The following is a 14,969-nucleotide window of genomic DNA, read 5'->3' as shown; positions in this document are numbered from 1 at the left end:
CATTTGATATAGTGCATTAATAATTAATGGTGTGTTCCTCTTTTTAATCACATTCATTATATTTACTTAGTTCTCTATGTATTTAATAATATAAAGAAAAAGTTAGTAATAAAAACTCTCTAAATTAATAATATTATATATACCACCTAAATGTACTCTGTGTCTGTATTGTTGCATAAAGATACAGAATTTGTTTGTCTGGGGTAATCTCATGAACTGTTGAATCAACATTTTCTTGTTTATAAGCTTATTTCTTCCTGGGTAATACAGATTGTATAGAAATAATGTCATCCCACCAATGCCTCCTAATAACCCCTCTTAATGTGTTCATACTAAGATTAATAAAAAATAAAGTCTGGTAATGAATAGTTTGTTTATCACACACATCTATAATATTAGGATCTGATTTTTTGGGTCCAGAAACAAATATTACCAGATTTGGTAAGTGTTCAAATTCTCAAAGCAACCATGATTTACAAAGGAAAAATTTCCAATATTTGAAATCTTTGTTTTCAAAATGTGTGTTACCTTCAGAGGCAAGTAAAGAACTAATTGTTTCAAATATATTCAATATGTTGCCCCCCAGGCTCTCTCACTCCTGACATTAACAAAACTTTTGCCATAATAAAAGGATTATTTTTCAGTATGTGTAGTACTTTTTGAAAAGAAATGAAAAACTTATTTCCTCCCAGAATCGTGTTTCCATCCCAAACTTTCTCCTTTTTTATAAAATTAATTAACTTTTCTGCATCCTCATTATCACCTTTGACTTATATATAGCCCACCCATGATCCAACAATAAACTCACATCTCAAAGATTTCCAACATTTTTTTTTTTTTTTTTTGTGAAGTTTGTCTTAAATATAAGTATAAAGGCGTGGAACATATACCGTATAGCATTGTCAAGAAGATATTGTAACTTTGCCTTACAACTTCAAATATAAAGGTGTAGGTTGATGTTTCAGAAGTGTAAGGTGAGGAGTTGTTTATCTTCAGAAAGGGTGCTATTACTATTTCATAGATATGTTCAATACTTTCATAACTGGTATTAGTGACGTATTTTCTTATTCAGTCCATTAGTGGTAGTTTTATTCTTTATCTACAGCTACCTGTAGATAAGAACATTGATGCTATCTTCACAGATTTTCCTGACTCTTAATTAATTTAAGAAACAGTAGTGGTATATCATTTGGACCTACTGGTTTCCATTTCTTACTTCTTTTGTTGTTATTGACCATCCTTGTATTCCTTCTCTTACATCAATGAACTCTTTTCTGATACTATTTAAATAACCCTCTATTTAGATAGAGCCAGAGTAATACTTCTGTTGCTTTTTGCTTTCTGCAACAATAAATTCCATAGCTTTCTTATGCCAACTATGTAAAACATGACTGTTCTAGATTTTGTATCTCCTCACATTTCTTCCTCATGAGCAATTTTTTAGATTTAATGATTTCTCACCTTACTTTTTTTTAATGTCATTGTACCTGCCTTCTTTCTTTCCTTTTTTTCCTATTTAGCCTCCGGTAATTACCTTTCAGATAATACTTAAGAGGATGAATGAGGATGATATGTATGAGTGTAAGTGAAGTGTAGTGTTGTACAGTCTCAGTTCAGCCATTCCTGAGATGTGAGGTTAATTGAAACCCAACCACCAAAGAACACCAGTATCCATGATCTAGTATTCAAATCCATATAAAAATAACTGACTTTACTAGGACTTGAACGCTGGAACTCTCGACTTCCAAATCAGCTGATTTGGGAAGACATGTTCACCACTAGACCAACCTGGTGGTTTGCCTTCTTTTTTACTTATAGATTTTCATTTGTCATCCACTGCTGTTTAAAAGTCAACTTCCAAAAAAGAAGAAGAGAAAACAGCTTTGTCAACTTTTCCTTGCTGTAAGCCGTTCATTATTAGCCCATTCCATATTAATATTTCCTTCAAATTCACTTCTTTGTGAAATATGTTCCTTATTCTGATTAGTAATTCTCTTAATGTAACTAATCTCTTATTGAAATGATGTGTTTATCTTGTGAATCTGAAGCATGGTATAGTCAGACATCAAAAATAGCTGCAATAGGGCTTACAGCTCCCTCATCTGGATCTGTATAAGCTTTCAGGAAAATGACATTTCTTTATTTTCTATAAGTTAGAATATAGTCTATCTGGTTTGACATTATATGCTCCTTTACATTGACAGGTAGTATCTAGTAGTAAATTCTTCTGTTTGGCCCCCAAAACCATATGATTGCAATGACATTATTTCTCCCCAAGCTCCTTATATTAAAAAAGTTAAAAATATTGCAAAATTTTGACTTCCTTTTTTAAACTTTCAAGGTCAGTTAAAAGATTCTACCACATGGTTTCACAGAGGTTTTTGACCCTTGCCTCCCAAGACTTCCAGATACTTAAATTAACGAAAATTGAATAACTGTGATATTTAATCCATTTTTAAACAATCTTTCAGAGGGTCAATACTTACCCAGGTACCATTTTTTTACAGAATTTTTTCTACCTTTAAGGAATCAGAAAAAATTTAGCTGTTGTAAAAAAAGTTAAAGGTACCATTTTTTTACAGAATTTTTTCTACCTTTAAGGAATCAGAAAAAATGTAGCTGTTGTAAAAAACGTTTGGGGGGTTTGTCACCCCCAGTACCATTGGTACCTTTTAGTCAATCAAAAATTAGATATTTTGATATGTTTTTAGTGTTTTTTTTATAATACATCTACTTTTGAAGTGAATAAAAAACTCAGCAGTGTTAAAGCACTCTGGTCCTTTAAGTTTTAAAATCTCATGCATCTGATATTAAACATAAAAATAATATTGACCCAAACATATGTACATAAAATTAAATTAAATTCTGTCTGAACATGTGTCACATTATGGCCTTTTCATCCCATTTTCAGGATTATACTTTGAAATTCCAAATAAAATGACCTTAAATGTACCAAAAACAGAAAAATTGAAAGACTTATAGCATCTTTGATGAGACAGTTTTTCTTTTATTTTTTCTAACATACAGATTGATTATGACTTATTATAAAAGTGTATTTTCTATCTATGAAATCTAATCAATTTTTATGGTAATAATATTTACTGCTTCTATTAGAAAATAATAGTAGTACATGATTACCCTATAAATGAAAACAGCTGATTATAGCAGTAAAGTGCTGTTTATTTTTAAAAAATGCTTTATTTATTTATTTTTTTAAAATTGCTAATGATATTATTCTCTTGGTTAAAGTAATCTAATGAGTAATTGGTAGGTTCTGAGTAGATGTAGACATTTTTTTTTCAGGAATTTTTTGGATAATTAATACAAAATTCAAGGTGCTAATGAGATAGTGAAGTGTCTTGATAGCCTCTCCTACTCAAACGTCACTCAAATTCCTATTGGTGCATTATTCTACTATCACAAGTGATTCTCTGATAATAGAGTATTGGCATTGTAATAGTAAATTATATGTCAAAAGTTAATGTATTTTACTTGTATTCAATCTACGTGTTTTTTGGTGCTCAGGGCAAAGGATGGCAATCGTAAAAGAGCTTAAAGAAGCAAGAGGCCAATATCCATTCCAGTAAGTCCCAGTTACTTAAGTAACTGCCCTGGAAATTCATTGACAACCTGTGTGTTGAAAAATGTAATTTTTGAAAGCGAGAATATGCACTCTCATAAAGAGGGGTAAATTGAAGCAAGTAGTTGCAAAAATGGTACGATACCATTCTAAGTATACTAAGTGATGTTAACTAGAACATCTTTGGGAAATTAGAACAACAGGTGGTATATATTTTTATTTCTTTGTAAAGAAATGAGTATAGCAATATACAGTTGGTTTTGCTGTTGGATAAGGAGGTAGAAAAGAATTAACAGTTGAAAGCTTGTGTCTGAAAGAATCATTATTGCTTGATTTAGGACAAACATTAGAAATGTTTGTTCAATGAAAAGTTTAATTCAGACTTATATAATGAAACTCAAATGCTCCCTAAAGAGGATGTAAAGTTTGTGAGAGTAGATTCAAATGCAAAGTTAGGCTCTGAAAATGATTATTGAAAACATATAAGCATCAGTAATATATGATGGCTAAGCATAGATTAACGAGATTAATTATTATGGGAAGTTTTATGTTGATGTAAGTGCTAAATCAATATACAACTTTCACATTCGTTATGGTTAATTAAACAGGATATGATTTTGGTGGAATGATTTTCATCATAAAATCTGCCTTAAGTTTTCTTAGGGTTCACCAAACAGTCAAACTCAAAACTAAATACATCGTGCTGCTGTTACTAGAAATGGAAGTGATCACTCTTAGTTGTGAGAAACAAGAGAGGAGCTGATGCAGATGACCACTTTTTTACAGTAGCAAAATTTAAATAAAAAAATTTGTTCATAAATTTGAAGCCCATAAATATGATTTGCTATTTAAAACCTGCCAGAATGTAAAAGAAGAATTTTGCTGTGAGATTAATAACAATAGTATCTAAATTGATATAACATTTATAATTAAATATGTTCCTGGTGAAAACATTTTTCAGTGTTACGGTATGTTAAACTTCAAAACTGGTAGAAAACGGACAAAAAGTATTCATTATTTCCTTATATTAATAATTAAAAAATAAATAATTATCAATTTGAAATTATTCATTGTAGCTTCATTCATGGAGTGCAGTTTTATAATACTTCATTATGGTATTACTTTAATTGGTAGTTCTGTTGAAATGTGAAAAATATTTATAAATCAGGGGAAATCAATACTACTGTGAATATATTTAGATGTTTACTGACTGCTTACAATATTAATTTTTAATTTTAACGCAGGCTACATAGTTATTTTTAATTTCATATTTTTTCGGTGTTATACTTTAGCATGTACATACATTTATCAACAGTCTGTATTGTATATCTCAAATATAGTACATCTATTATATACATACATTTACTGGGCAAAGAAAAATAATGTTATGTTAAAAATCGATATTATATTGGTCTGATACCTATCGATTTTTGTTTCTACCCGCTCATTTTATCTGCATTGTACCTAAGACACAAGTGTGTTCTAAAATATAGTTAAAATATTAATATGAGAACGTACATTTTTATTTAACTAGTAGAGTGTGCTTCTTTATTATTTTCGGTTAAATATTAGTATGTTAAGTATAAAATTATTACATTTACATATAAACATAATAAAATGTATTTATCAGATAAAATAAATATTAATTAAAATATATAAACAGTTGAAAGTGTGTTTGCAAAGATTTGTGTTGTTCAGTTCGTCCATTTGACTGACTATTAGAATCCATTTCACGAGTATATCCAACTGAATTGAAATTTATTCTCTGGTTTATTTACTTACAATTCAAAAGAATATTTTCCTGCAAACTATTATAAATTTTAAAATAAAATGTTTAATGCTCTTGTAAATTAAATTTTTACAAAATAACTAAAAATTATGATAATAATAAAATATTACAAAATATAGTTTTAAAAGTTATTTACTTCTTGTAGGACACGAAAAATTAAAACGAGCAATAACACGAATATTGGATCTTCTTCCCAGTTAAGTATTTACTACAGCAGCTCCGGTCCGGTAGCAATCATACTTGCATCATGGCCGACGTTGCTAAAGTGAAGTCAGAAGAGAATCAGGTATTTTGTTTAATAATAATATATGTTTTACTCCACCGATTTTATTGTGTTAACATTTGCGTGTTAGTTTTACTTAATTATAATTTACAGCCAGTTAAAGTGGACAACTCATTGTTTTTGCTAAAATATACGCAATATAAGAAATTGGCGGGAGAAGTTCTGTCTGGATTGTTGATAGTCTTAAACTTACTTTTATAAGTTGAATAATTGTTGACAGTTGTAGATGATTACTTATTCAAACATTTTTATTTAGACTTAACTCTGTCGTAGAGTTGTTTAATCATCAAGATACCTGTTTATATGGAGGTTATTTCTTATATTTTCATTGTGTTGAGCCGAGCCGTTACATATTTCAATTTGTTTAATGTGTGGATGCTTATGGTTTGTTATGCTTTTATAATATCTATTTTATGGATTAGATTTACTTTGTTCCAATTTTAATGATAATGAATTATTAAGTGTGTTGTTGTACCTACCTTACCTTTACAAAATAACTACGGATAGTTTACGAATGTTCGTAATATTAATATTTAGTGTTACTGTATTAATCGCATTATTTCAGACTAGTTACCTACTATTGCAACTACTTTATATAGGGATGTTTTTTTGTTATATGTACAGTCTTTGTTGTTCAAACAATATTAACTCAGATTTTCGGTTATTAGTTATGGTCAGGATTGTTATCCAAAATATATAACAAGATGACTGGTGACAGTTCTTTCCTTTATAATGCTCTAAATCCTCTAAAACAATGGCAGACACTGCCAGCACCACTGTGCTGTCATGTGCAGTGAAGCGAGAGTACTTTTACTTTGTTGCCTTGCAGCATACTGGCCTTATCCACTAAATTGCATGGACTTGCATTAACAGCAAAATATATCTGTTGCTATGTTCTTTAAAATAAGTTATTTAACCTAAAATGATGTTATTAATTGTATGATTACCCACTTAACATTTTGCTTTGTGTTGAAAGAAGGGTTGAGTGGTTGCGGTAATTTTTTTTATCTTATTAAGGGTGTGCTTGTTCTTGCCAATAAATAAATAAATTCCTGCTGCACCTGATGTAAGATCACTTGTGAATCATCAATGCCCATGTTTTCATGGTTGATGCATGTGATTTTCTTTTTTTAAGTTGTGTAAACAAATTTAATTGCAGCCTACATAAAATAGCTCTGTATTAAACTCGTAGGTATTTCGCCTGATATAAAAAAAAATCCCTTTGTTAAATCATTTAAAAAAATAAATGTCCATTTGCAGTGGAATTTGCTGCGCACACAATCCGACTTTGACCTTCATCAAAAGGTGGCCTTCACATTACTAAGGGAAAGTTAACAGTCTTGAAACATATTCTTTTATTTTATTATTTCACCCTAAGTGTGATACATTTTGAAAATAGGCGAGATTGTACTATTTTATTTTAGGTTTTGTGCATTTAGATTTAGCTTTTTGTTTTTTAAGAAGTAGAAAGTTTTTGTAGAATTAGTCATTTTTCTATCGCCTCTTGTAATTACTATCAACAGAAATAATTGATAAAAATGATTACGTAATAGATTTAAAATAATGGTAAAACTTCTGTGAGAAGGTTATAATAATTTTTACTTGCTTGTAGCAGATCTTATTAATAGATTTATATTTGTGTTCTCTCTTCCTAAAGGGAGAATAATTTTTTCTATATTTCAAGAAGTAGCTCATGTAGAATTACAAAATAAGTTAGCTTATAATTATGTATTACTTTTGCCCTTATGACTTTATTTTAGCATTGTTTATTATTTAAAAAAACAGGAATTAGTTACATGCATCCCAAATACAGTTTATCTTTTTGAAAGTTCTAAAATTCTGGCTTATTTGTTAGATGATCACCACTTTTGTCATGACTTATTTTCACTTATGGAAGCTGATATATTATGCATTAGCATATGTGTTATTATTTTTAATTAAAAAATTATTAAATATAGAATAATTAGAAAATATTATGAAGAATATAATATATGAAAATTATTTTAAAAATGAGCAAGATTTTAAATCACAGTAATTTAAAAAAAAAGTAATATAATATAAAGTGAAACTAGGTCTGGTGGTTGAAAGTACGAGAAACAGGAAGTTGTATTTGTTGTTGTTGGAAGTTGAATTTTGTGATCACAAAATTCAACCTGCATGTATAGTATGAGTACTGCCTTTAAAAAAAGTAAATTTTGTTTCTAAAAACATTTATTTGAGAACTTACATAATCTAAAATATCTACGTTAGAGATTACTTTCCAACACAGGTAATGCATCATTCCCAATATTTTTCCTCTGCTGGGAAACTTCCTGGAATTGTTTGTGATATAATGCATATTGCATACAGTACCTGTATCAAATTCTCCTTAATCATTCATGGTTATAATCATTGTCCTTTCAAGGTCAGTATAATTTTAAAAAGAAAATAATGATAGTATTTAAATTAGAGTAGGAAGGCTAAGAAACACGTGATTTATTGATTACAAATTGAACTGTATGTGCTCAGTATTTACATGTCCTGGTCGCTTCAATACCAGTGAATAAGAGTGTAGGATAATTTAGATTTAATGCAACTTTTTTTGTGATATAGCAAACATTAATTGCTGGTCCATAGCGCCATTTGCTTTATCTCAAATGATACCTTATCTTCAAATAAAAGTATCTACAAGTTTATGGCACTGCACCGCTGGATTTGGGTGCCTGTGTTTTTTTTTTAAAGTTCACGTTCTTTGTAAACAAGCCTAATATAATACCTTATTTACAAAAATTATGTTGCATTTGTTCCAAGGGTTGCTTAAAGTAAATAACAAGGTACCTTTTAAATTAATAATAATAATGGCTGAAAATTGCTGCTAATTTAATACCCCCATGTTGAGGTTTTCCCCCATGTTTTCAGATAGAAAACAAGGATCCATGGTCAGGCCTCCTCCAAATCATACAAATATAATAATATAACATAAGCACACAGTAATTCTACAGATCCTGCTACTCTTTGTAATCCAGTTGATGCCAAGCCAAAACCCACAGAACCTAAAAACAAACCTATCAAATGCTGTGATTCAAAGCCAAAGAAATGCCCAAGAACAGGAGATGGTGTTATAAAAGAATATCCTTTTATTGGTATCCTGTGTTTTTGTTAAAAGTGTGGTTATCTACAAATTGAATATTTTTAACATTATAAATTAATTACAATGGAATATTGATTATGGACTTGTCTCCTTAGGTAGATTTCAAATATTTTTAAATACATGTCGATTGTTTTTAGTGGCGTTCAGTACTAAACAAAGTAGGACAAAAAATGTGCAAAGCTAGTATACAGGAATTTCTTAAAATATAAATCAGTAAAACTTGTAAGCAAAATATAGTACACTAGTACTCAACATGCCAAAATAATGTTTGTTTTAATAGTAGTGATGCTTGGTGTATTGGAATAATTTGTAACTTGTTGAAAAATAATAATTCTGAACCCTTTAGTGGATGTATATTTCGTTTCAGAATATTAAGTTGCCTCTAGTAGTAGTTCTTTTTTTTTTAGAAATTGAAGAATAACAAATTTTGTGAAGCACTAAAGTTGTAAGTTTCAATGATAAATTAGAAGCAATCGTGTACTTTACTTACCTTGTCTAATACAAATTCATCCTTTATTGCTACTTGTGGTGAGAGAAAATTTCTGAATTACTCGTACTTTATTTTTTAAGAAAAACTAAAATTACTTCACAAATATTTAGAAGGGGACAATTATTTTTCCATGACTGAAGGTCAGGCACTGCCATAAATTGCAACTAGCTGTTTAATGTTAAGATTGAACATTTCTTATTTTTGGGTCAATCCATTTGAAGTGACCCAAGGGTGGTGGTTGCTTGACCAGTTCAAATAAAAATTGATACATGCCCACTTGTGTTCCTACATGTCTCAGAACCTTAAAACTTTTTTTAAGCAGTTTACCTGTAGCGGCCATTTTTGTTACATTGCGAACACCTATTTTTGTGATTGTAAGGGTTTATGGTAAAAAAATCGTAATTAAAAACTATTGATCCTGAAAGGGTGAAACAAAAAGCAATTTAATATTTTCTCAAGGTAAAAGATTGGTTCAGTGGTTTATTTACCTATCTCTCCTTTCTATGAGAAAATTACCAATAAACTTGAACATGAAAAATGGTGAAATTACACTTTGTGTAATTTTTTAGGCATTTTAAGAGGCAGGGATATGGCATACACAGTTTGAATTGTTTTTATGTATGTAAGTACATGTAGTAGTTTTACCATAAATAATATTAATGCCCAGTAATATACTATTAATATACTTGCCCATAAATCTTTGAAAACGTAACTTTTTAAAAAACTTCAAATTTTGGTTTCAACTAACACTGATGGGGCTAGTGATAAAAATCCCAAATTTGCACAACTTAGTGTTTTTGTAGATGTTTATGGCAAATAAAAATGTTTCTGGTGTGTTGCACTAATAAAAAAGTTGTAACCTCTCAAAAATCATGGAAAATGTTTAAAGCGATCGCATTTTGACCTGTTAAATAGGTGCTCCAAGGGGGTTTCTTGTCTTCTTGGCATTTTAATATTTTTATACTTATTACTATAGTTAAAATAGACTTGTTTGAACCATTCAACTGCAGTGTTCATGTTATAACAGGCGATTGAAGTCATTTGCAGTCGTCAGGAAAATTCATGTTGCAATATGTTCATTTAGCTTTGCAGTTACAGACTGGTCGGTCTGACATTAGTCAGTGATCTGTTCACATCTTTACTGTGTGTCTCAAATTTCATCCTGTGTTTGGAAGTGTTTATCAGATAAACAAGTTACTAATAATATTATATTTACAAATTTTAAGATCGGTTAAATTTTTACATTATTTTCAAGTAATTTCATTTATGAAAGTGTCATAAAAGAGTGTTTGATACAGTGCCAAAAGAACTAATTAAAATTTGTGAATTTACTGATAAAAACCAACTTATGTTTTTACGTGTTAATTCAGATGTCACTATTGTTTGTAATTATCATGAAAAAAGGTTTTTGTCAAAATTCAGTCATCTGAATGGACAGTTCTGTTCTGACCCTTCGAGAACTCGTAAAAAAACAGTTAAGAAAAATATAAGTCAAATAACATTAGAGCAAGCTAAAGAACAGATTTTTCCAAATTTAAATTTAGTTCCTGGAAAGTCTTTTTGTGTTAACTATTTCAAAAGTATTTTTTCTCAACAGAACAAAGAACTATATGAATGTGAAGATCAAGAGCAATACATTGCCCCACATCACAAATTGAATGCTGCTAGTAGCATTTTGGGTATATCACCTCCATCAAAATTGACAAAATTAAGCATGGATCAACGGCTATCGTATTAAAATTTAAAATAAGGTATTTGAAAAATTAAAAAAGAATCTTGAATTGTGTTTTGACTTGAAAGTTTCTGAAAGTGAAAATCCAGCTCAATCTTCTTCACTTGAATATAATGATCATATTTTAAAACTAAAAGAAAAATGTGTTTGCTTCTAAAGAAGATAAGGTTAAAATTATCAGTTTACATCTCCAACCTGGGATCAGATCTAAAATAATATCATAGTTCAATGTGTCTGAGCGTTTGGTTAGACTTACTAGAGAATTAGTTAATGAGCGAGGCATTCTACCGAAGTTAGGTAACAGCATAAAACAACACCATTAAAAAAGTTGTTATTTTATAAAGATGGCAACAATAGCAAGCTATGTCCTGGTAAAAAGGATTGTGTTAGCACACGTGTTCATGATGTCAAAGTGCATAAGCAAAAGCGCCTTGTTCTGATAAACTTAAATGAATGTCTTCTTTAAAAGTGAATACCCTAAGGAAATAATTGGAAGATCAAACTGTCCAAAATGGTGTTTCTTGGCTGGTGCATCCGGGACTCATATAGTTTGTGTGTTCCACCATTAAGGCCATTAAACAGTTAGTTACTAAACTATGATGAAAATGTATTAATTTTGTAATCAGAAGCTGAAAACATCAAGTATTTTTTGATTAAATCAGATGAGATAGCATCACTTGAACTTACTACAGCGATGGGTCATTCTCACAGAATTTCAAGAGAATTATTAGAAGAGATGTCACAGCTGGTGGTTAATCACACAAAATAATAAACTTTCATTGCTACAAAAACAGGCTATTTCATTGAAGAATAATTAAAATTTTGCTACAATTTATTTTTTCTTCAATAGTGTTTACAAAAATAAAAAAAATAAATGAATTCTTAAGAAGATGTATGCTACTCATGGAAATCTCAGTTTGGGTAAGTTTTACAATCATTTTTGAATCAAAATTGTATTAGGTTACTGGAGTTATTTGAAGTTTTAAAAAAAAAATTAGTTTTCAAAAATTCATGAGTAATTATATTACCATTAATATTATTTATGGTAAAACCACTAACATACACATACATATAAAAAAATAATTCAAACTGTGTATGCCATCCCCTGCCTCTTGAAAAAATTACCAAAAGTGTAATTTCACTGTTTTTCACAATCAGCTTTGTTGGTAATTTTCTCATAGAAAGAAGAGAGGTAGGTAAACTACTGGACCAATCTTTTACCTTGAGAAAATATGATTAAATTGCTTTTTCTTTTTGTTTCCTCCTTTCAGGATCAATAGTTTTTAGTTTTGATTTTTTCCATAAACCCTTACAATCAGAAAATAGATGTGTGCATCGTAACAAAAATGGTTGCCACAGGTAAACTACTTATATAAAAAAAAAATTTTTAAATATTGTTTTAAGGTCCTGAAACATGTAGGAAACAAGTGGGTAGGTTTCAATTTATTTTTGAATTGGTCAATCAACCAGCTTATGTTTTTTTTTTGTGACACTTCAAATGGATTGAACCTGTTACATACATTAGATTAATATTTGTTTATTATTATTTATTTTTACATATAGTAGAATACATTTTTTAAATCATTTTGAAACTGAAAAATGTTTAAATTAATTTAATTCCAAGTCATTGTAAATTTTTGGAAGTATAATTTGGTTAAAATTTACGTCGAACCGAAAGAATTTCAACACATTCCTGTAATATAACTTAGGGAAAAAATTAGAATGGAGTGATGTATCCATTACAGAAATGCATCAAAGAAAATTTATTTTGTTTAGTTACACATATTTTCAGAATATAATTTGTTTAATTTAATATATTTTTGTGTTTTTAATTTTAAGATGACTACTGATATCCTACTGCACAAATGTACTGTGCATTTCAAAATTAATATCAGGGATTTAAAGTTATGTAATATTGTTTTACTTACATTAATAAATTATACATGATATGAAAGAATAAGTCAAAGAATTAAGAAAAAAAAATTAAAATTAAATTAAAGAATTAAGAATAAGTCAGGGAGAATTACATTCAGCCAATCACATACAGCCTTACGCCAGTGAGGAGGCGCACCTTCTTGTTGCTAAATAGTTCTGTGGTTCATATTGCAATTGTGAAAAGAGCCATAGTTGTAGCATATCAAGAGATTCATTCCAGACACACTTGCTTCTGTGAAAAAGAATGGCCCATATATTGCCATCAGGATACAGAAAAAAAACCATTCATTTTTGGGAAGTCTCATTCACATTGCAATATTTCATGAGGATTTTCTGATCCCCAGATACACACGTTATGAGTGTCCACTTTTCCATTAACATGAAATGTTGATTCATGTTAATGGAAAAGAATATGAATATGACATGATAAAGAAAGTCTTCACTGTTACTGTGCATCATTTCATTTGCGAAACTAGCATGCAAATCATAATCTGTAGACTTTAGAGCTTGCACACAGCTAAAACTGTTTTGCTCTTTCATTTCATGTATAATCAATGTATGTGAAACTTGAAAAATATTACAACGATGATATTGAGCTTTAAAACCCCAATATTCTTTCCGAGACATGGTATAAATCTCTAGTGAAAATGCCAATTTCTAGGGATAATGCTGTACTAAATCTTAGTTGTGACTTTTTTGTTTTTTTTTTTCTTTTAAAATTATCTCATTTTTTTAGGATAAGGAAAATATTGATGAATCTGGAGATTCAGAAGTTGAAGAGACTGTAAAAGATAAAAAAAACAATGTTGATAAAAGTAAAAAGAAGAATGCAGCACCAGCACCTGCAGCTAAAATTAAGCCTCCTGCTAAGAAGAGAGTAAAAGTAATTTGTGTTCAATAACTGTTTTTTTCTTGCTCAGTTATATCTAAAGTAACAATTTTCAGTTCTTTTAATTCATTCTCAAAAATGTAACATATAATCTGTTAATTTTTTTTGTGTGAATTTGTTTTATGTAATCATTTACATTGTTATTCTGATTTATATCTCATTACAAATGGCATGTTTATGCTGGTTTTGATGTGAATATAAACATTCTACTGCATGATGAAGCAGTTGCAGCAGATAGTTTATTGTAAATTTCATGTTAAAAAAAATTTTCTTTATATTAGATTCTCTTTTAAGAAACCTGGGTAGGTTAATTTTGTTTTAAGCTAATTGTGGTGGTCACGGGTTAAGTTTTTCAACCTGATTTACGACTTTATAAGCATAAAATATGAGCCTATCTTTGTCTAGTGCTTCCTTTTTTCTAGAATGGGTTTATGTGTTTTCCATAATAATTTCATCCCATAAATTTCTTCCACTGCAGTAAACCTTCATTTCATGAACTATTTGCCATGTTTAGTTTTTCCAAAGTATTCGAATTATAAAATGGTAAATTATTTAAATTTGATTAAATAGGTGTTTAATTTTCAGTTAAGTAATTTTACCTTATTGCATAATATGTTTTGTTAGTAGTTAGAGACTATGACAACAGTTTTTACAGTTCCTTTAGCTTTCAAATTGCTTCAGTAAAATGGTGGCTTAAGATAGTTGAGCCATACTTTTTTATATAGAAGAGTTTAAACATTTTCAAAAAATCAATTAATTAAAGTTCTTTGTTGTATAATAAAAAACAATGAGTCTTGAAAATTTGTTCAAGACTTTCATTCTCTATCTAGTTTTATAAAATATTACTTAAACTATACCCTCAAACCAATTTCAAGAAAATACTTTCATATTTTCTTTCAAAATAAGCATTTGTTGTATCATATGGATTTAGCTTCAAATACCCTTGCTTTCATCCCAGTTCCTTACAAGCTTTGCTTGTTGATAGCTTCTTTCAATTTTCTATCATTAATGAGTTCACTATCCAAAAATGTTTGTAATTCTGAACAAGTACAATCACTTAGAATTAAGTCTGTTAGGCGATACTGAAAATGTCATGTCTGAGTGAAAAAATTCTACATGGAACTCAATCTGTCTCTTTGTG

General features: G+C 29.4%; 1 protein-coding gene across 3 annotated transcripts in view; it reads left to right on the top strand.

Annotated features, from left to right (window-relative positions):
* Positions 1–5,500: 5,500 nt before the first annotated feature.
* The window catches only part of LOC142325395 (protein DEK-like), a 34,897-nt gene continuing 25,428 nt past the window's right edge, over positions 5,501–14,969 (top strand). Inside the window, exons 1-2 of one of the 3 annotated variants that reach the window (XM_075367131.1) lie at positions 5,501–5,655; positions 13,676–13,822. In XM_075367131.1, the coding sequence (XP_075223246.1) occupies positions 5,617–5,655; positions 13,676–13,822 (186 nt within the window). In that variant the 5' untranslated portion in view covers positions 5,501–5,616. Of the gene's footprint in view, positions 5,656–5,886; positions 6,037–13,675; positions 13,823–14,969 lie in introns of those variants that run through there. The other 2 variants (XR_012756528.1, XM_075367121.1) reach the window with 2 other exon arrangements.

This window comes from Lycorma delicatula, chromosome 1 (genome assembly GCF_047948215.1).
Source record: "Lycorma delicatula isolate Av1 chromosome 1, ASM4794821v1, whole genome shotgun sequence".
NCBI classification, from domain to species: domain Eukaryota; kingdom Metazoa; phylum Arthropoda; class Insecta; order Hemiptera; family Fulgoridae; genus Lycorma; species Lycorma delicatula.
The sequence above is the reverse complement of the archived record's forward strand: the minus strand, read 5'-3'. Positions and strand labels throughout refer to the sequence as shown.